The 23,212-nt window shown below is 41.8% G+C and overlaps 1 protein-coding gene across 4 annotated transcripts in view; it reads left to right on the top strand.

The window, feature by feature from the left end:
• The window catches only part of ABCC4 (ATP binding cassette subfamily C member 4), a 370,199-nt gene that overhangs the window by 293,876 nt on the left and 53,111 nt on the right, over positions 1–23,212 (top strand). For all 4 annotated transcript variants that reach the window (XM_053217139.1, XM_027065098.2, XM_053217143.1 and 1 more), the window contains 3 exons: positions 15,356–15,506; positions 21,662–21,781; positions 23,062–23,172. In XM_053217139.1, the coding sequence (XP_053073114.1) occupies positions 15,356–15,506; positions 21,662–21,781; positions 23,062–23,172 (382 nt within the window). The remainder of the gene's footprint in view (positions 1–15,355; positions 15,507–21,661; positions 21,782–23,061; positions 23,173–23,212) is intronic.

Genomic DNA, 23,212 nt, shown 5'->3' with positions numbered 1-23,212 from the left:
AACATCTCATTTTTATCAAGCATGGTGGTACTGTGCAGAGCATAGACCTTTATTGGATGACGTCCATTGCAAAACAGTGGCCACTCACGGGGCTTTCTCGCCTTGCCACCTTGCACTGTTAGGGATGATTAAATGGACAGTCGTTGCTAGGGAGAGGAAAATGGCTAAATATTTACTTAGGTGGAGGACCTTTAGAGTCCCCATAGGCTGTTCTTAGTTACATTCACTCAGTTCTAGCTACTTCAGGAGTTTTCTTTATAAGATGAGCAAGAAAAGGACAGGCTGGAGAACTTCAGTTTTAGTAAAATCTCACACTTGCCATTTTATGTATGGATTTCTTTCTCAAATCTGATGTGGAACCTGATAATTATAATTTATACTGTCTTCTGCTTGTGAGTTTCATGACTCACTTGTCTCTTGGAGCTCTTTCTTTTGGGTTCTTTGATTTAGTGTTCTTTGATCGTCATTGGCATTGAGTCACGAAGCAGATAAGAACATCTCTGGCATCGGTGCTAAGGGGCAGCCCTCTATGGCAGATATGCCAGACGTGGTTCAGGAGCCATGCTTTGTCTGAGGCCTGCAGGCTGGTTACCATTACCCCTCACAGGTGCCCCCCTCCCCTCCCGCCACAGCGCACCCAAGGAGATCACCATGTGCCATTGTGTCTGTGTATTTACATGTTGCCAACACCTGCCTGAGCATGACCCAAAGGAATGGGAGAGGAATTGTGGTGTCACGATCTTCTATTTAGCCTGTTGATATTTTTATTGAGGTACAGTTTACATACAATAAACTAGGGTTTGGTTTGTGGTTGTTTTTTTTTGTTTTTTTTTTTGTTTTTTGGTAGTTTGGTGAATTTTGATAATTGTATATCTCTGTGACAATTAACCAAAACAAGATGTTGTGGAGCGTTCTCATCACCTCAGAAAGTCTCTCTTGTCCTTTGTCATTCATTTCCACACCCCACACCTTTCCCAGATTTCCAGTGACATAGAATCAGTATTTTTATTTTGGGGGCTACTTATGTATAAATGGAATCAATGTAGTATATGTTTTCCTGTGGCTGCTGCCTTTTTTTTTCAGCATCTTTTTGGGGATTCATCCAGTTGCGTGTTGAATGATTCATTTTTTTTTTCCCTGCGTGATATTCCATTGAGTGAAGATTTCACAATTTCTGTGGCCCCTACTTGATGAACACTTGGGTTGTTGAGTTTTTAGCAGTGAACCTTCTTGCACACGTGTTGATGTAGACATGTGTTTTCATTTATTTTAGATCAAATACCTAGAAATGAAATTGCTAGGTCACATAAGGTAGGTGTATATTAACTTTAAAAAATTTTAAAGGTTTTTAAGATACTTGCAACATGTACTCACCAGCAGTATGGAGGTTCTAGCTGCTGTCCATCTTTACAACAGTTAGTATTATCAGTCTTTTTGGTTTTAGCCCTTCTAGCAGAGATTGGTCTCATTGGGGTTTGAATTTGTATTTCCCTGTTGCTTAATGACACTGAGCTCCTTTTCGTGCATGCTAATTGGCCATTCAGATATCTTCTTTTTGTGAAATATTGGTTCAGATCACTTGCTGATTTTTAAACTTAAACAAAAATTTTATTGTTGATTTAAAGGAGTTTATATGTATATATATATTTTTTTTTTTTTAAATTTTTTTAGTGTTTGTTTTTGAGAGACAGAGACAGAGCGTGAGCAGGGGAGGGGCAGAGAGAGAGAGAGAGACACAGAATCTGAAACAGGCTCCAGGCTTCAAGCTGTACAAAGCCTGATGCAGGGCTCGAACCCATGAACTGTGAGATCATGACCTGAGCCAAAGTCGGATGCCTAGCCAACTGAGGCACCCAGATGCCCGTATATGTATATATTTCTTAATACTAATTTTTAAAAATAATCCTAGTTTAATACTCGGCCTTTGTGAATCTTTTCTTACAGTCTGTGGCTTGCCTCTTTTTTAATGAAGAGCAAGTTTTAATTTTGTTGAAGTGAAATGTTTGCTTCCCCCCTCATCTCTTGTAGTCTATGTTTTTTGTGTCCTAAGAAGTCTTTGTGGGATGTGAAGATACTTACTTGTTCTACCTCTTAAAAAACTGAGCCATTTCTATGAACTTTTTGTATGGAATGCAGTTGATTGTTGTTGTTGTTATTTTCCCCAGTTATTCTATTCACATTTGTTAAAGACTTTTTGTGCATTTAACTGCCTTGGCACCTTGGTTAAAAATCTTTTTGACTATATGTGAGCAAGTCTGTGTCTATTTTGTTCCACTGATCTGTTTATCTGTCTTCACACCCACATGGTGGTTGTGGTTATTGTGCATTTCGGTAAGACTTGAAACTTAGTAACTTTGTACTGCTTTGTCAAGATTGTGTTGATCATACCAGATCCTTTACTTGACTATGTACGTTTTAGAAGCCTTTCAATTTGTTTTTTATAAAAGCCTGCTGGGATTTTGATATTACCTTTTAGCTGTAGATCGATTTGAGAAGTCGGTGATTCTTAACTGTATTGCATCTTTCAGTTATGAATGTGATCTACCTCTCCACTTATTCAGGTCTTCTTTAACTTTAGAAGTATTTTGTAGTTTTTTGTATAAACATTTTGCACTCCTTTGGTTAAATACATTCCCTGAGTATTTAATGTTTTTTTACATCTACTTATGAGATTGTTTTTAATATCATTTTCCACTTGCTTGTTTCTAGTATACAGAAATAAAGTTGACCTTGTGTCATTGAATTTGTGAACTCATTTTGCAGTTGCTGGAGTTGGTGGGTTTTTTTTATTGTTGTTGTTGTTCTGTAGAATTTTCTACATACACAATCTTGTCCGCTGTTCGTAATGATAGTTTTATCTCTTTATTTACAATATAAAAGACTTGTATTATCTTTTCTTAACTTAGAGGGTTAGAGCTTCCAGTACAGTGTTGAATAGAAGTGATGAGAGGGGTACCTGGGTGGCTCAGTCAGTTAAGCATTCGACTTTGGCTCAGGTCATGATCTCATGGTCCTTGAGTTTGAGCCCCACGTCAGGCTCTATGCTGACAAGCTCAGAGCCTGGAGCCTGCTTCGGATTCTGTCTCCCTCTCTCTCTGCCCCCTTCCCTGATTACATTCTGTCTCTGTCAAAAATAAACAAACATTTTAAAAAATTTAAAAACAAGAAATGATGAGATAAGATATACTCTTGGGGCACGCTCAGTGGGTTGAACCTCCAGCTCGTGATTTCAGCTCAGGTCATGATCTCACGGTTCTGGGATTGAGCCCACGTTGGGCTCAGCGCTGGCACCACGGAGCCGGCTTAGAATTCTCCCTCTCTCTCTGTCCCTCCCCCGCTCATGCTGTCTGTCTCTCTGTCTCTCTCTCTCTCTCTCAAAATAAATAAACATTTAAAAAAGGTATTCTCATACTCTTAAAGCAAAATCCTTCAATATTTTTCCATTAAAAATAATGTTAATTGCAATTTGGGGGTTAGATATCTGGATCAAATTTAATTTTTTTTAAATTCTGGATTTGGTGAGAATTTTTACTTTTTTATCAAGAACAGGTGTTGAATATTGACAAATATTTTTTCACATCTCTTCAGATATATGATTATTCACCTTTTACTCTTTTAACAGGATATATTATACTGATTGATATTTGCAGATTAAATTAACCTTGTATTCCTGGAATAAATTCCACTTGGTCATGTGGTCACATTTTTTTTTTTTTTTTAATGTATCACTACTGTGGATTTGTTGATACTTTGTCAAGAATTTTTTATCTGTTCATGAAGGATACTGGCCAATAATTTGCTTTTTCCCAAAATATTTTGTCAGCCTTTGGTATCAGAGTTACGCTGGCCATGTAAAAAGAAATGGGAAGTATTTAATAGTCAGTTTTGGGTATCTGCTTGTCTAGGCTACCGTCCCCAGTTACTCAGTCAAAAAGTAATCTGAGTGTTGCTGTGTATGTATTTTGTGGATGTGATTGGAATCCATAATCAGTTGACTTTAAGGAAGATTATTGTAGTTAATCTGTGTGGGCCTGATTTAGTTGAAAGGTTGCAGGAGCCAAGGCTTCCCCAAAGAAAAAGAAATTCTACCTGTGGATAACACCATCTTCTACCCAAGAGTTCCAACCTGCCTTTCTAACCACCTGTCCCGTGGATTTTGGGCTTGCCTACACCAGTTTGATTGTGACATTATTATCCTTTTTATATTGTTAGATTGAGTTTATTGGTATGTTGTTTAGTGTTCTCCTTCTTTTAACGTCTTTTTGTAGTTTTTATATCATAATGATCCTGGAGTCAAATTCTGTGGAAGAATTTGGCATAACTTCTTTGCACAATCTTCTTGTGAAGCCATCTGGGCCTAAAACTTCTGTGTAAAGTTTTAAAATTATGGATTCAAATTTTTAAATTGATACAGAATTCTTCGGATTTTCTATTTCTTCTTCTGTCAGTCTTTGTATATCAGTTTTCAAGCAATTTGTTCTCTGCATTAAAATTTATAAATGTTTGGGGCGCCTGGGTGGCCCAGTCAGTTAAACGTCTGACTTTGGCTCTCAAGAAGAAACGTCTGTGTGTGTGTGTGTCTCTCTCTCTCTCTCTCTCTCTCTCTCTCTCAAAAATAAATAAGCATTAAAAAACATTAGAAAATTTTTAAATGTTTGTCATATGCTCTTTTTAGTGCCCGTGCTGTGTTATCCCCTATTATTATTCATGATAATGGTAGTTTTTCCTCTCTTTTCTTTTGATCAGTCTTAGTAGGAGTTTATTAATTTCATTTGTGCTTTGAAAGAATCAAGCTTTGGGTTTGTTGATTTTTCTCCTTGGAAGTTGGTTTTCTGTCTCATTAATGTTTACTATTCTCTTCATTTTTTCTATATACTTCAGTTTAATATGGTTTTTTTAAGATGTGTTTTTAAACCCTTGACTTTTAACCTTTCTTCCTTTTTTTCTTTAATGAGGCTTTATGTTTTTAGAGCAGTTTCAGGTTCACAGCAAATTATAAGAGGAAGGTAGAGATTTCCCATGTATCCCCTGTAGTCCTTCTTTAAAAAAAAATTAAAGGTAAAAATGTATTTCTAAACACAGCTTTAGTTGCAGACCTCAAATTTTAATATTAGCAGATTTTTATTTTATGTCAAGATACTTTGTAATTTTATTGTAATTTCTTTGAACTAGATATTAGAGAAGTATATTACTAAATTTCCAACTGTTTAGTGATTTTCTGGTTACCTTTTGGGTATGAGTTTTTGTTTTGTTTTTTTCTTAAATCCACTTAGGTCAAAATGTATTCTGTATAATTTCTGGCCCTTGAAGTTTGTTGATATTTGCTTTATAACATAGAACATATATTCAGTTGAAAAGGATGTATTGTGCAGCTATTGGCTGCAGTATTTTACATTTCTTAATTAGATCAAGTTTGTTCATCACGTTTTCATAGCTTCTGTACTTTTATTTTTATCTTCTAATCTATCAGTTATTGAGATAAGTGGGTTAAAATCCCCCACTGTGATTATGGATTTGTCTGTTTCTCCTGGGTTCTTTCAGATTTTGCTTTCTACATTTTGGAGCTGTGTTATTAAGTTTATATACATTTAGATTTTTTTAATGTCTTATAGATAAATTGGCCAATTCTTCTTTTGAAATGTTTTCCTTTATTTTTAGGAACGCTTCCTAACTTAAAAATTTCTGTTTAGTGTGGTATAGATAGTCCAGCTTTCTTTGGGTTAGTGTTTTTCATAGGGTACCCTTTTCCAACCTTGTCTTTCTTCCTTTATTTTTAAGGTATGCCTTTTTTTAAATTTTATTTTTTAAAATTTACATCCAAATTAGCTAGTATATACTGAAGCAATGATTTCAGTAGATTCCTTAATGCCCCTTACCCATTTAGCCCATCCCCCCTCCCACAACCCCTCCAGCAACCCTCTGTTTGTTCTCCATATTCATGAGTCTCTTCTGTTTGTCCCCCTCCCTGTTTTTATATTAATTTTGTTTCCCTTCCCTTATGTTCATCTGTTTTGTGTCTTAGAGTCCTCATATGAGTGAAGTCATATGATTTTTGTCTTTCTCTGATTAATTTCACTTAGCATAGTATCCTCCAGTTCCATCCACGTGGTTGCAGATGGCAAGATTTCATTCTTTTTGATTGCCGTGTAATACTCCATTGTGTGTGTGTGTGTGTGTGTGTGTGCGCGCGCGTGTGTGTGTGTGTGTGCGCGCGCGCGCGCATGTGTGTGTGTACACACACACACCCCACATCTTCTTTATCCATTCATCCATCGATGGACATTTGGGCTCTTTCCCTACTTTGGCTATTGTTGATAGTGCTGCTGTAAACATGGGGGTGCATGTGTCCCTTCAAAACAGCATACCTGTATCCCATGGATAAATGCCTAGTAGTGCAGTGGCTGGGTCGTAGGGTAGTTCTATTTTTAGTTTTTTGAGGAACCTCCATACTGTTTTCCAGAATGGCTGCACCAGCTTGCATTCCCATAAGGTGTGCCTTTTAAAAGTAGCATATGGGTGGACTCCAGCCTTGAATTTCAAAATAAGCTCTAACACTGAGAAAAGGTGAAAGGGAAGCTATTGATCCGTGAGATATGCTGAACATAAAAAAAAAAAAGGGAATAAGAGTCGTGTCTCCCTAATGATTTCTGTTGTGTTGGCTAACAAATCGTAAGCCTAATACCACCATGCACTCTTCAAGTGGAGTTAGCAACGACTCAGGAGTAAGGGCTAACTGAAGGATACACACTTCCCAGAGCTAGATTGGATATAAAAAGATCCGAGGCCAACAAATGGAGGGTGGAAAGAGTGATTAGTAGATCTCAAGGAAAGGACAAGTTTCGAAAAGTTTAATCTTTTAAAAAACTTTTTTTTAAATGTTTGTTTACTTTTGAGAGAGAAAGAGACAGAGCATGAGCAGGGGAGGGGCAGAGAGAGAGGGAGACACAGAATCCGAAGCAGGCTCCAGGCTCTGAGCTGTCGACACACAGCCCGACGCAGGGCGTGAACTCACGAATTGTGAGATCATGACCTGAGCCGAAGTCGGACGCTTAACCGACTGAGCCACCCAGGCTCCCCTGAGAAGTTTAATCTTAAAGAGAGTTTGTTTAGATATCTTCGTATAAATAAGACACACCAACATCCCATAAAGTTCTGATATAACAGAGCCAAATGAGTTGGGTGAAGTCAAGAGACAGGTGACAAAGGAGGGATCTGGGAGCCAGAGCTGATGTCTGAACTCCCTGAAGCATGCAAGTTGCCATATCAGCATGTCACTTACACCTGCAGACTTAATACTAACCATAGGTCAGTATTGAGGTTTAGGAGCTTACCTTTAATAGCTTTCCATATTTTTCCCTTTGCTTTTATTTATCCTGTAATTGAAGAGTAACGAGTATGTGATGGGAATTACATTTTAGTTCTTAATACTTTGAGTTTTGTATAGCCTGTTCAAAATTTTACTGCCTCCACAAGAATCTTATATTAGCCAGCAGCACAATCTATGTGATAGTCATTTCATTGAAAGGTTTTTTTTTTTTATCTCATACGTTTCCAGAATAAATAAGTAGAAGAATCTCTCCTACACCCACATCAGTAAACAGCTTACTGATTAAAAACTAGGCATCATTTTTTTTCCTCTCTCTAAATCAGAAGAAAATCTTGCCGTGTTTTCTTGCCAAGAAGTGAATCTTGCTTTGTTTATTGCACGTAAGCCCTATCTTCTGCAAAATCAGTAATCGTTTAAGGCAATCTGGACGATTTGTACTTATCAGAACTTGGAACAGAATTTTTAAGAGTCTGACTGACAGCAGAATTCAAAGCTTTGAAATTCCTTTGAGGTGTTAGTAGTTTTAATGATCCTGATTTTATTTTTTAATACTGTAAACAAGTAATAAAAGTACTGTCTACTGACTAAGTGGTCTTATGATTAAATACACATTTCACTTTGTGCCTAAGAGAAGTCTGAGCACAAGCAAGAGTTCAAATAAGAATGGGGTGAGCCAGAAGTATGGATGACATATTTATTTGCATAAAATAAGAAGAATACATTTTTACTGTTGTTTATAGAAAACATGTTCCTTGGCACAAGCTTCACAAAGACGAGCAGGAACAGAATCCCATTGAATTAAGTTTAAAGGAAATTGTGGGTAGATACCTAGGAGTTCCTACAGGGCTGTAAGCATTTGGGTAGTTAAATGTCAAACAGACAAACCAGTCCTCTATTTCATACTGCTTGTGAAAGAAATATTCTAAAATCTGTAAGATTAGGGATACAGTATTAATTCTAGAGGAAAACACGACCTGGGGAAATGCTTTGTTTTCACCACCTTCCCAATATACATATGTGGCATGTAGAATAATCTCATTTAGGGTCTTTGGGTTTTGTATATTTATTAAAGTTAAATTTGGCTTTTTCCTTCCTTCCCCCAAATCAGTTTGCTTTCTGAGCTTAGACTTCATCTTATGAATCTTTTTTATTTAAACAGTATTTCTTAAATCAACATGTGTTTTGTGTGTTCTGTTAGCAAACATTTTTAGGACCTTTTTACTGATCAGCTCTGCTCTGTGCACCGAGCAGGTTTTTATTTCCATAGGAGCTGGGAATCTAGGACTGAGCACCTCCTGGGGGAGACCAGCTACCACCACAAGAAACCCAACCAAACTAGAAAAAATGCAAATGAAAGGGAAAACATAAAATAGGAATACATTTAGGTATAAATTTTTTGAAGGATGAATCTTTATATGAGATGCTGTATCATTCAGAGATCGTAGGCTTGGGGACACAGTGACTCTGAATTATCTAACTTAGGGCAAATCACTAAACTTCTCTGAGCATCAGTGAACATCAGCTTCATTCTTTAATTTTTTTAATATTTATTTATTTTTGAGAGAGAGAGAGAGAGGGAGAGACTGAGCATGCCCCTGGGAGGAGCAGAGAGATAGGGGGATAAGAATCCAAAGCAGGCTCCAGGCTCTGAACTGTCAGCACAGAGCCCGATGCGGGGCTCGAACTCACGAACCACAAGGTCATGACCTGAGCCAAAGTCGAACGCTCAACTGACTGAGCCACCCAGGCGCCCCACATGAACTTCATTCTTTGTGTGTGGAGGTGATAATCCCTCCCACTCAGATTGAAAGTGAGGATGGAATTACTGAAGAGGTGGGACACAAGGCAGCCCTCACGAGATGTTATCCACTATTGGTATGGGGGAGGGGGCCAGTTGTACCTGTCTTTGGTTGTGAACAAGATACAGAGATTTTCTTCAGTGTAATGAGGGAATTTGCCATAGGCGCTAGCAACCAAGCAATGACATTTTTCTCAAGATTTGTAACTGGGCAGTTTTTCAAACAAAGCAGTTAACATTTTCCGTAAGAATTATTTTATTTTATGGCTTCTATAAGCCACATTAACAATTCATTTAGATACCCCTGTGGTTTAATCAGAAAGAGTGGCTCACAGGACAGCTTCCTTTGTAAGGGAGAGAGGTGCTCATCCTTTCCGTAAGTGATGGTTACAGGGCCCTCCTGGCATCTGAACTAGCATGCTTGCTTGCCAGGAAGGCCAACCTGGAGTGGATACAGCTGAATTTCCTGGGATTCACTAGTGCACAAAATGTAGCTTTTGTATTTCCCTTGATATCGACACCAGTTCATGATGCATGAAATAGAAAATGTCACGATGGACTTCTTTGTCCCTATTGAATAATCTGGCGTTTGCTTTGGTGGTGTTGATTCAGAGGCCCAGCACAGTTTTCCTTACTCTCCCAGAAGTGCCGAGCAATTTCAGGGCAGGAAGTCTTCACTAAGAAGTGAGGCTTGGGGTGCCTGGGTGGCTCAGTTGGTCGAGCGTCCGACTTTGGCTCAGGTCATGATCTCGCAGTCCGTGAGTTTGAGCCCGGCGTCGGGCTCTGTGTTGACAGCTTGGAGCCTGTAACCTGCTTTGGATTCTGTGTCTCCCTCTCTTTCTGCCCCTCCCCCCACTCATGCTCTGTCTCTGTGTCATAAATAAACAAACATTAAAAAAAAAAAAAAGTGAGTCTTGAAACACTAAAAGAATCCAGAATAAGAAAAGAAACATCTCAAAAAATGTTGAGTTGCTTGCATTATCCTGAGGTTATCAGTCTTTGGGAGACCCTCAGGTGGGGTGAAAAAGGAGAGGACAGAAAATGTAGTAGGCATGAGGTTTATCGGTCATCTTATATTCAAACAAAATGGGCCTCAGATATGATGGCTAAAGAAGAGCCACAGCCACTTCGGTATATGTGACATCATTACCACACCCAGGAAACAGTAACACTTGCTCTGGTGTCCCTGGATAGTCCTAAGCTGTGCCAGTGGTTAGAGTGAGACACGTCTCAGGCTCCAGCTTCATGATATTTTTAAGACACTTTAGGCCCATAAATCTGTCAACGCAGTGTTCCTTCTCTTCTGGCTGCTGGCATCTAGAGCATACTGAAAGGTAATAATAATGGTACTTAGGGTTTCTTTTTGTTAAGCATGGACTGCTAAGCACTTTATATAATTATCTCACTTAATTCCTCCTACCTTCCAACATCTTTTTGTGGTAGTGGGTAGCCCAGTTTTCACTAAGACAAAATGGTGGGCTGTGTTCCCTTCCCTGTTAATATTAGAGAGGGTTGGTCTTAGACCCTGTTGGATAGCACGGTGCTAGGCTAATGCTATTGTCCTCCAGGTCTGGATCGACGTTCTCTGTAAGCTGCAGAATTACTCCCAATTAAGCAAAATCGACATGTTCTCTCAAGTGAAGGACTTTTATTCAAGGATTGTTTGCATTTGTTCACGTGGGTTTATAGATTTTGGATTGACTTCCTAACGAGTATGTTCCAGTTGGGATGCAAGCATATCAAAAAACCGATTACCCTTAGATCTTGGGTGTCAAGGCTTGGGTCAGGTGCTTCTGGGTCAACATGTTTCTTGCTGTATATTTATATCATTATCTCTTTGTGCCTTAGTGCAACAGAGGTACAGAAGCGCTGGCCGTGGGGGTGGGTCATCCGGTATAGGTTTGGAATCCAATCATTTGGGCAGAATTGTGTACATACTTTGGAATTCCTGAGAATGTGGAAGGAAGAAATGAGACTGGCTTTAAGGAGGGGATGGGTGTTTGTTTTCCACCAGCATCTTCTGTGTCCCCTTTCGGAATGTTAGCTTTTTTGCTTACTGTTTTTGTCCTTGCCAACTTCCATAAAGAGTTTGCTGGCATGGGCACCTGGCTGGCTCAGTTGGTAGAGCATGTGACTCTTGATCTTGGGCATTTGAGTTTGAGCGCCATGTTGGGCAGAGAGATTACTTTAAAAAAAAAAGAGAGAGAGTTTTCTGGCAGTAAAAGATTCACATGTGTATATACATGAATACATATAAATGTAAAATCAAACATTGTGTATGTTTTTACAGTACAGTATAACATCTAATTCACTGTGGGGCAGGCCATAACATGACCTGCAAGTAGAAATAAAACTCTTATAGAAAGCCTTTTTGAATTACTTCAGAATTTGGGGACATCAAATCTGAAAGCCCTAACCTAACCTGGGAGTTTCTGAGAGCATCAGTTACAGGTCTTTAATGAGCGCCAAGAAGATGGCTCCAGCAGAGCCCCGTGTTTGGAGCTTACCTCTGCTGCCCAGGTAATCTGCCGGGCCGGCTTAGCCACAGAAGGCCCCCACCTTAGGGAGAGCCGGGTAGTTTAAACTGGTGAATATTGTTCAATCAAGTGATGTTAGTCTGCTCAAAAATTGTGAATTTGAATATTTTCATAACCTTTCAGATTTTTTTTTTCTTGACAACTAACAGTGGTAAGCCTAGTGATCACTTAAGGCCAGGCATAGAAGGGTCTAAAAAGGACCCTTCCTCTTGGCTTCCTAATTAGTATAGAAGAGTGGGATGCATCAGTTAACCCAGTAGCTGTGAGAAATTGGCCAGCTGTAGATGTAAAAGGAGAGAGGTGCACAGCCTGCTTTCTCCACTTACTATTGGACTTTGTTCCTTCAGAATTCCATGCCTCTTCACCCTGGGTCTTGTATGGACACCGCAGTAGAGAATGGGGGAAACAGAACGCTTGGGTCTACATCAAAATAATGCAGTTTTGATTCACTGGGGCTCCTGCCCACAGATTCACAGTTCTAGAAGTTTCCTCCTTCCTCCACTCTTCTCCTGCCTGCATGAAGCACCTTTCACAGGCACCATTCCTGGCTTTCTCCATCACACAGTAACTTCCCGGGAGAACTTGGGACCACCACTTAACCTGCCAGCTTTCACAATCCTTATCTGTAAATGGAAATGACAGTTCCTTCTTTGCTCATTCACAAGCTGGTTGTGATGAAGCTCTGAGAAAACTGACTTGGAATAACTGTGAGATGATAACATGTGTCTCCCTCAGGCATTGCCCTGCTAATCCTTCCCTTGGAGATGCGCCCGGGGCCCGCTGCCCTGGCTGGCACAGTGGGGAAGGCACTGGGCAGGCGCCTTCTGAGAGGACACGGAACAACCTATGTTAATGTGGGCAGGCACCTTGACCTCTGCAGCCCGACTTCCTCTTGGGCAGTATTTCCATCAGCTGTGATTACTACTGCAAGTTATTCATTGCCGCTCTTTCTGTTTGTTAAACCAGCCTGTGAAATTTGGTTGTAAGTTGAAGAACCTTCCAGAAACTATTCATGTATTCTTCCCTGTATTTCCACAGCCCCCTGTGCCTCGTGCATATAGTCCTGGGTTTGTATCCACCTGAATTCACAAACTTTGGAGTTCACATGCCATGTGAATGTGCCCATTCCCACCATTCAATGAGCCCACTGTCCTAGCAGGCAGATGCAAAAGTATGTTGATTGCACTCATGTCACCTGAAGTTGTACACCATGATACCATTTTTTTTCCTGATAAAGGTGGATACTTAAATCAGCATCATCCAGGTGACTTGGGTTTCTATTCTGCCTGCTCTTTTTAGCCCAGTATCATTTCCCAACATAAAATCACCTCACAAGATGAGGTCATGATTGAACATTCATAGAACTCGGTACGCTACCTGTGTACAGCCCATACCTGACACAGGGCACTTGTGTTGTTATCATCATTAGCCTTTGAGATAGATATTTTAAATATCCTAATGATAGAAAATTTCCTATCCAGATGATAAAATTGATTGTTGTTCTGGCAGTAAAACAATTTTTGTCATATTTTTATTTGAAATATTTATTTTAGAAACAGGATAGTCTGGCCTGTAAAAATGGGAGCATCAAGACAGCCTGATCCTTTTTTAAATCGAAGTATGGTTGACACGCAGTGTACGCAATGACACTCATGCATGCAACATAGTGATTCTACCACTCTTCATAACACTGTGCTCACGGCGTGTGTGGCTGCCATCTGTCCACATGCAACACAATTTAGTAACAATACCATTGACTGTATTCCCTATGCTCTACCTTTCATCTGACTTATTCGTCCCATAACTGGAAGCCTGTATCTCCCACTCCCCTTCACCCAATTTGCTCATCCCTCACCCCACTCCCCTTTGGCAACCATCAGTTCTGCAGTTATGGGTCTGTTTCTGCTTTTTGTTTGTTTTGTTTTTAGATTCCATATGTAAGTGAAATCATATGGTGTTTGTTTCTCTCTGACTTTATTTCCCTTAGCGTAATGCCCTCTGGGTTCATCCATGTTGTCGCAAATGGCACGATCTCGGTCTTTTTTATTCAGTTATCTGTTGATGGATGTGTGGGTTGCTTCCATATTGTGGCTGTCGTAAATAATGCTGCAGTAAACATAGGGCTGCACATATCTTCTCGAATTAGTGTTTTTCTTTTCTGTGGGTAAATACCCAGTAGTGTTAGTTAGTTAGTTAGTTAGTTAGTTAGTTAGTTAGTTAAAAAAATTTTTTTTAATGTTTGTTTATTTTTGAGACAGAGAGCATGAATGGGGGAGGGTCAGAGAGAGAGGGAGACACAGAATCTGAAACAGGCTCCAGGCTCTGAGCTGTCAGCACAGAGCCCGACGCGGGGCTTGAACTCACCGACCGCGAGATCATGACCTGAGCTGAAGTCGGATGTTTAACCGACTAAGCCACCCAGGCGCCCCAATACCCAGTAGTGATATTTCTGAATCACGTGGTATTTCTATTGTTAATTTTTCCAGAACGTGCATACTGTTTTCCACAGTGGCTGTACCAATTTACATTCCCACCAATGGTCATGAGAGTTCCCTTTTCTCCACATGCTCACCAACACTTGTTATTTCTTGTCTTATTGATACTAGCCATTCTGTGGCAGAAGATGATCTCTCATTGTGGGTTTTGATTTGCATTTCCCTGATGATGAGTGATGTCAGGCATCTTTTCATGTGTCTGTTGGCCCAGATAATAAAACTTAAAAAAAGATTTTGGACTTTGTGTTTCCTTATTTTTAAAACTCTTCATAAGATTTCTAAGAAATCTCAGAAATTTGTTTCCCTTCTTTTGTCCTTTTTTAGGCACACTGATAAACTCTGAAATTCCTTAAGTAAGGTCTTTAGAGGAAAAAATTAAAGACAAATTAGGGGGCTCAAATAAGTCAAGAATTTTTTTCCGGAAGGATAAAAAGTTGGCATTACATTGAGGGCAAGCTTAAATATATCATGATGGCTAATGATGTAGGCTTCTATGACTAATGCTTTGCAGTCTTGATCAAGTTGCTTTTCCTCTGCCTGTGCTTCAGGGTCTCCATGTGGAAAGGGAGATAATACTAGTATTGGATAGGGCCATTCTGAGGATTAAATGAGTTAGTACACGCAAAGTACTTAATGGGTAGCACTGTACACAGTGAGCACTCGGTAAATGTTAACTGTGGATAGAAAGCCAAGAAAGAGGAATCCTCACTTTCAAAGGCAAATACTTAAATTTCTCCCTCCCTTTCTGACCACTGAATTTGTAATTAGCCACTTCTTTATCCCCACATGTATAGTTGAATCTTCCGAATTTCTCATCTATGATTTCTGCTTGCTGATTTCCCTGGTGATATCCACTGACTCATGATAGTTTGGGATTCAAGTCTTCTTCTCTCTGAGTCTCAAACTTTCTCATCTGTTAAATAGGGAAGATTATAATGCCTATCTCCTAGGGCTACTGAGTGTATCAAAAGAACTAATATCTAGAAAATTCTTACTGTCTTTGGTACATCACGATTAGGTATATAAATATCATCAGGACCACTTGTAAAATTCTATTATATCTTTGGAAACCATGCCCTGCCATTCCAACAAGTCTTTGGAAGAAAGGAGTTGAATCCTAACAAAACAACCCTTTAAAGTCTATGTTGGAAGAGAATTCTTGGTAAGAAGGCCTTTTTATCTCTTTTCCCTATTTCAGACATTTCTGCAAGTCTGTGGTGTGGTGGCTGTTGCAGTGGTGGTGATTCCTTGGATCGCGATACTTCTGATTCCCTTTGGCATCATTTTCTTTGTTCTTCGGCGATATTTCTTAGAAACATCGAGGGATGTCAAACGCCTGGAATCTACAAGTGAGTACAGAGGTTCTCAGGTTGCACTGGCGATGTGGGCTCACTTCCATTTATGCTGTAATTAAGGAGACCCCTGAAATTGTGCAGACTCTCTCTTCCAGAATTTTTTCCAAGCTCATGTTACATAATCGAGTATTGTGGCCACCATGAGTCAGAGTGGCCCTTAGGGCACATGGAGCTAGTGGCCTGCCAGGCCCAGCTTTGCAGGGTAGCACAAGGAAGAAACAGAGGATATACGTGTAGTGACGCTCCACTAGAACGTGAGCACTGTGAGGACAGGGGCCATTTCTGTCTTACTCATGACATGCTTCCTAACATAGAGCAGGCACTCAGGTAATTTTTTTTAAGAAATATTTCATGTTGGAAATATTTTGAAATACAGAAGGAAAATAATGGAATTTGTCTTTCCTTGAAGGTTCTGGAAATGACAAAGAAAGGGAAAGATGAGGGAAAGGAGCAGAGGTGTCGGGAAATATACTCCTATGTCAGAAGTGATACATTTGAAAAACAGATTACTATCACATACTCAAAAAATGGCAAATAAGGTACAGCTGGTAAATATTTTGTAAAGATAAATAATTGTGTTCAGTGTTACTCTTTATTATCACCAGTGTTTGCTGTCATGCCACACTGTTTGAAGCCCCCCCCCGCCGCTCAGGCTGTTCCTATAAATGGAGCCTGGATGTAATTCCCTTAGGAGGACCCAGGCGAGGGTTCTGTTCAGTATGCATTTAGTTTGTTCTCCATTCAGCTTCCTGGTTTTGGAATAATGGGAAAACATGGGTAGTCACAGAAGATGAAATAGTTCAGAGCTTATCTCATTAATGCACAAAAGTATGTCATTATTAGTAAGACAAATCATAAGGAGAGTAGATTGTTATATTTAAAAAAAGAAAGAAGGAATAAAGGTGTAGCCAAAACATAAAGAAGTAAGATATTTGTATCAGAAACTGCAACCCTGTGGATAGTTACTGCAAATTAATACCAGCTTAGCTTCCTGCAAGCCAGACTAAGAAGAGAAACCTATTGGGTCTCATGGTTGTCTGGAAAAATACAAGTTCATTGGGACAGAAGAGATTTTTTTTGTTATGGCATGTGTGTGTGTATTTCTTGTTTTTTTTTTTTTTTTAATTAGGGAGAGAGAGACACACACACACACAGAGTGCAAGTAGGGGAGGGGCAGAGAGAGAGGGAGACAGAATCTGAAGCAAGCTCCAGGCCTCTAGCTGTCTGCACAGAGCCTGACATAGGGCTTGAACCCACGAGTGGTGAGATCATGAGATCATGACCTGAGCCAAAGTTGGGCGCTTAACTGACTGAGCCACCCAGGTGCCCCATGTGTTTCTTTTTTTTTTTTTTTTTTTTTTAAATTTTTTTAAGAGTTTATTTTTGAGAGACAGAGAGAGAGAGAGAGAGAGAGAGAGAGAGAGAGAGAGAGACAGCATGAGTGGGGGAGGGGCGGAGTGAGAGAGGGAGACACAGAATCCGTAACAGTTTCCAGGTTCTGAGCTGCAGCACGGAGCCCAATGCAGGGTTCAAACTTGGGAATGGCAAGATCATGACCTAGGCTGAAGTTGGATGCTCAACCAACGAGCCACCCAGGTGCCCCCCATTTGTTTCTTTTTTAATAATATATTTTTGAGAGACATTTGTCATTAGCATTTGCATAAAGGATAATGGGCATTGATTTTATAAGAGCTATAGGAAAACTTCTCAGTCGTCAGAGAACCAGCTGACCTCCTGTGAGGTGTGGTTTTGTGAGGCATTGCCTTGGGGCGGCAGGCAGTGTAGTCCCAACGTGTGGGCCGTCCTGTCTCTCAACAGGTTACTGTGGCGGAGCTTGGAGAAGGCGGAGAAATAAAGGATGAACTCCAGCCCGTCTTTTGTGGAGACAACAAGGCTCCAGACATTTTATAAGTGGAGGCCGCTCATGAAATGGAGTCTGTCGACTTCAGTCAGTCTTGTTGCAAAGGAGGTCTCTGGTTTATTTAAACAAGGTCTCTGGAAGAAGGTGGAGATTTTTGTCTGGACAAGGGCCGTTCCCCATCCATGCGGAAATGGAGAGGAGGAAGGGGACCTCGTGAGGCTTTTTTCAAGAAACAGTATAGGATTTTCCCAGTGCTTAATCTGGAGATTTTGAGAACTTTAGCATGACCCCTAGGGTATTTGGGAATATTGTGAACATTCCTGCACCCCAGTAGGCTGTGACAATACTTTAAATACACATATTCCTTCTTCCTCACTCCCAGATAACCAAATGTGGTCAGTTGATTAGAACTGTTTGTTGTCACATGTCTGGTTTGTGGGTCTGTGCCATAAATAGCAGTTCTATTGTTTTCTCTAAGCAGTGATAGTATTTCTTGAGGCCATTGCTGGAGCCACCAGGAAAAAGGAGGACAAAAAGAGGATACCTGATTGCTCTGGCTATATAAATCTGCTTCATCCTTGTGCTTTGAGAGGACTCTGAAGGTCCTGAGGATTATTTTCAGATCCTATTGCCTAGCTGCCTCTGAAACCTCAGGCTGGCATTTAAACTACCTTACTGACAAATACGCAGTTGATTGTAATGAGTTTCCATTTTTGCAAAAGTGAGCATGGTAGCATCGTTCAGGCAAATCAGGATCTGCTTGATCGGTTAGCAATGTCTGAGTTATGCAGCCACATCCAAATTCCATGTGTAAGGGTACTGTGATCAATTAGCAGTGTCTGCCGTGGGCATCGCTGGGGAGAGTTAAATGTGTGCCATGTGTTTCAGACCATTGACTGACTCTCGATTCTGCTGTTGTAAGTTCTCATGATGGATTTCCAGGGACTGTTCAACTGAAGGTGCTTAATCTGTATGATAATGGATAAGGCTATTGGATAATCACTAAGTTTGATTTTGGGGTTTTCTTTCTTTCTTTCCTCCTCCTCCTCCTCCTCCTCCTCCTCCTCCTCCTCCTCCTCCTCCTCCTCCTTCTCCTCCTCCTCCTCCTCCTTCTCCTCCTTCTCCTTCTGTTTGTTTTTGAGAGAGAGGGAGAGAGAGAATCCCAAGTAGGCTCTACGCTTCTCAGCACAGAGCCTGATGCGGGGCTTGAACTCACAAACTGTGAGATCATGACCTGAGCCAAAATCAAACACCGGACACTTAACCATCTGAGCCACCCAGGCGCCCTGATTTTGGGGTTTTCTAATCGTAAACTACAAAGTCTGGAGAAAACTGCATTTAGTCACACATTGGCATCTTTAACCTGATTATTTTCTGTCTGAGACACTGTGGCAGTGATTAAAAGCACAGCCTTGGGAATAAGAGTTTGGTCTGACCCCCCAGTTCTGCCACTTGGGTTAATTTACTTCATCTTGGCCAGTGCTCTTAATCCTTCTGCCTGTTTTTCCCTCTAAGATATAGCAACACCTGCCCTGTGGGACGCTTGCAAGGGTCTTGTGAGTTGATGCCTGTAAAGTGTTTCCTGGCCACTCGGAAAGGTGCTAGAACCTTGAACATGAGGGAATTAAGGACATAACAACCAGCAGGCCTCACATAATGTAAATGATAAGCCATAGCATGGCTGTCAGGTCCTTGAAGCAGCTACTGCCTTCTCCCTCTTGGGGAGGGGTCTGTCCCAAAGAGTCCTCAGGGTCATGGGACACACAGTCGTCAGTCTTGTGTCCGCTTTGTGAAACGCAGGGTTGCATTTGCCTGTGACTGCTGGCTAACACCATGGGTGCTATAGGGATCTACTTCAGGATAGCTAGCTCGATCCTTGTGGGGGAAAAGGCAAAAGGCATTACATTGGGCAAAAGAACATACCAGAGCCTTGGCACTCTGTTTCCCTCTGTGCCAGTTAATTTTCTTTGCAGGCCCTCCAACTCACTCATCCTAGCATCCCACTCAGTCCTAAGTAGGGTGTGAGAGAGACAGGATAGCTTTTCTCAGGGGCAGATTCCTGCTGTACCCCTGGAACTCTTGGATGTGGGGTAAAGTTAGTGGTGGGGTCTCTGGGTTCACTGGTTTTCAAAGCTGGGCGACCCCTGATTTCTAAAGTCAACCCTGCTCTGAAACCCTGCCAGAGAAAATCAACTGCAACCTTGATCTCCTGACGAGGGACGCGGGTGGGGGTGGCCATGCTGAAGCATTTCATTCAAGGACTCTCCCTGAGTCAGCAGCCACATCTCCTTCCTTCTTAGAAATGTTCTCTGTGATGAAACTGTTTATATCACACCATTTGCTCAAGAAATAAGAACATGGTTCTAGTGAGTTCTTGGTGTTTCCTGGAGCTGGACTGTAAGTACTTTCTTGATAGGAACTCTGGAACTTGGCTGAGTCATCCCGGGAAGCACCCTGTTTCCACATTGACCACGTCTTGGGGGACAGACTGGGACATGTGCTGAGAAGTGCAAAAAAGGCCTATTCGGAGCTTGCAGCCTTTCTTCTTTGGGGCGTGAACTCAGTCCCCTTATGTTCCTATTACTGCCTTAAAAGTACAAACTTAAAGGAAGGTAAAATGAATAAAGGCTAAAGATGACTCAGTATAAATGAAGGGAGAGAGTGGTGTGGGTGCTAGATCACAAACATACAACTGGATGGTCAAAACCACCACCGAATCACTTAAGGCTCTTTCCCGGAAGTAGATACAGGGGGAAATGTTAGGTCATGCCTCGGTTCAGAGAAGGTCTTTTTCCTTAAAGGAGCATCGCAGGCACCGGCCCCTAACAGTTAATGTCCTCAGTCAGTATCTCAGGAAAGAGGTCCGCAGTGGAGGAGGTGGACAGCAGGCCCACAGCCCAGGGCGTCCCATCTTTGCTGAGCCCCACTGCCTTTTGTGGGGAAGCCTTCCTCCTCCTTGCCTGAGGAGCTGTGGACACTAAGCTCCAAGAGGAGGTTCTGTGTCCGCACATTTGTGCCCAGCATCCCTGTCCCCCATACATGCGGTGCCCATGTGACTGAACTGTCACACACACACAGGCGTTCAGATGCCAGGCTAAGGATCAGTCTCTGAAATAAGTTTGAGTTTTTCTCTGAATTGTTTCTGTCCGTCATTTTATAAAACTTCTGTAGCGTCTCAGGAGATAAGTGATCTGCCCTTCCCCTGAATACCCAGGTGTTTTCCCAACAAGTCTTCTCTAGGAGATGCGCAGGTAATAAAGTGAGAAGTCAAGTATTACCTGCTGATACAGCACAAATTGTTACTCATCCCAGACAGAGGCCACAGACTCACAGTCCTGCCCTTGACAACAGCTGGTCATGGCCTTATTTATGGTGGGGGATGCAAGCCAGACGTGACCATCCCTGCCCAACACCTCCCTGGTGGGCAGGAGCCAGCCCCTGGTGCTGACACACAGGGTGCTCTTAGAGGAGATGGCAGGGAAACAGATGGCTGGTCATGTGACCTCAGGCCCCAAACCAGCATGAAGTTACTCAAAAGAGAATGGCCACTAAGTCCATGGTCAGGTTCTGAAAGAGTTATGTCACTGTCACGCAGTGACCTCCACAGGCCAGGTGTCCAGCAGGGGAGTTGCCTCCAGCCAAAGTCAAAGCTATTCAAAGACCCCGTGGCTGCACAGGCCCCGTGGGTGCAAAGGCACTGCAATACCTGTGTTCTCCATCACCCAGAAAGAGATTCTTGATGCAGGAGCGGGACTGGCTGTTCACCGAACTTCTCACCAACCTGTTACCATTTCAGGGACATACTGACTAGATCCCAGTCCTTAATAGTCACAGGTGGAGCAAATCATGATTCCGTGTGGTGAGAACTGTAGCAGAATTCAGTGTAAGAACGTTAGCGACTCAAAAATTCCTGAACAGAATTTCCTCTCAGAAGGCTGTCAGGGAAGAGTTCTGGAGGAAGGCCACATTGGAGGAGGACCTTGGACAAATGAGTTAGCAAAGAAAGAATTTAGTTATTTAAATCTAGCCATGATTTGAATTTTGTCAAAGATAGGTTCGAAGAGAAACTTGTGTTTTCGGGTCGTTAAAGGGAAGTGCAGTGTGACCAGGAGTTTGAGGGCTGACATGTTTGTTCCCTCTCCAGGAAGGGCATCGTCCCTTCTCCCCCGGGCAGCCCGTCCAGAAGCTCTGGGTGTGCCATTAACTGGGATGTGTGGCCACACAGCATGAGAGGCAGGTGCTCTCCTCAGTCTGGCCTCACCGACTTTCTGTCTGTCTGCCTCCCCAGCACGGAGCCCGGTGTTTTCCCACTTATCGTCGTCTCTCCAGGGACTTTGGACCATCCGGGCATATGAAGCTGAAGAGAGGTTCCAGGAACTGTTTGACGCACACCAGGATTTGCATTCAGGTCTGTGAGTTTCTGGAAATGGTTTCAAAGAACGGGATATGCCCCCTCTCTTGGCCTTGCTGGGCAGCACCTCTCTGTCTGTCTCACCACTGGCCCAGCCCCACATCCTTCCTCAGCATGTCTTTGTCCTCTCCCCTGGGCCATGACTCCTCTCAGAATCCCCTGTGTGTTCCCCCTTCCCCCTGTCACACCACTGCTTCCCCCATCCCCGCTACCCCAGTGGCTTGCATTGTCCTTCCATCACTTTCTGTCCTTTTAGGGCAGGGGTCAATGGACTTTTTTTTGTTAAGGGTCCAGATAGGAAACGTTTTAGGCTTTGTGTACCATGTTATCTGTTGTAGCAATTCAGCGTTGCTATTATAACAGGAACACACAGCCGAACATAGTATATCAGCAAAGGACCATAGCTGTGTTCAAATAAAACTTTATTTACAAAAACAGGTGGTGGGCCATGTTTGGCCTACAGGCTATAGTTTGCCAACTCTTATTTTGAGAGCATTCAGGGTGACAGAAGTTGCTGAGGCAATCAGTTTCCTGATTGTCAGATTTGCTACCTACTTGATGTGGGAACTTTTAGCAAGATGATCCTTAAGATACTGGCTCCTAAGTAATAAACACTGTGTGCAAGACCCCATAGTAAGTATGGAAAGTACTGGAAACAAAGTGGAGGTTTTGCTGTCTGTTATCAGCTGGGAACAGTAAACCACATGAGAGGATAAGCTTCATGTTGAGCCTGGCACTCTAAGAAAGGTACTGATGAGCCCATTTTTCTGAAGTTTTTATTATCCTATTTCTACTTATAACCTCTGAGTTGAATTTTCCTTTTCTTTTTTTTAAAGTTTATTTTAATTTATAGAGTGAGCAAGTGTGAGTGGGGGTGGGGCAGAGAGACAGGGAGAGAGAATCCCAAGCAGGCTCCACACTGTCAGTACAGACCATGCTGTGGGCTCAGTTCCACGAACCATGAGATCGTGACCTGAGCTGAGATCAAGAGTTGGATGCCTTAACTAACGACTGAGCCACCCAAGTGCCCCTCGGTTGAATTTTTCAATGCATGCCTCCCACAAAGCCACTGTACCAATTCCTGCCTGTACCGTACATTGCTTTGTGTCAGAAGTTGGCTTTCTGGAACCTTCTGGTTCCTTAGGTGTGCAGCTTTGATCTCCATGTTGTGTAAAATTCTCGTGTAGCTCAACTGGGCAAAGTGTTCTCCCGCATTCAAGGTAATTAACATGGTTTTTTGACTTATTCATTTTGCTTATTATGCTTCGCAAACCCAGAGGCATGGTTCTTGTTTCTGACTACGTCCCGATGGTTTGCCGTGCGTCTGGATGCCATCTGCGCCATCTTTGTCATTGTCGTTGCCTTTGGGTCCCTGATTCTGGCAAAAAGTAAGTACAGATGTGAATAACTATTTGTGGTATGATTACA

Source organism: Acinonyx jubatus, chromosome A1 (assembly GCF_027475565.1).
Source record: "Acinonyx jubatus isolate Ajub_Pintada_27869175 chromosome A1, VMU_Ajub_asm_v1.0, whole genome shotgun sequence".
In the NCBI taxonomy this organism is placed as follows: domain Eukaryota; kingdom Metazoa; phylum Chordata; class Mammalia; order Carnivora; family Felidae; genus Acinonyx; species Acinonyx jubatus.
This window is presented reverse-complemented; position numbering and strand designations above follow the sequence as displayed.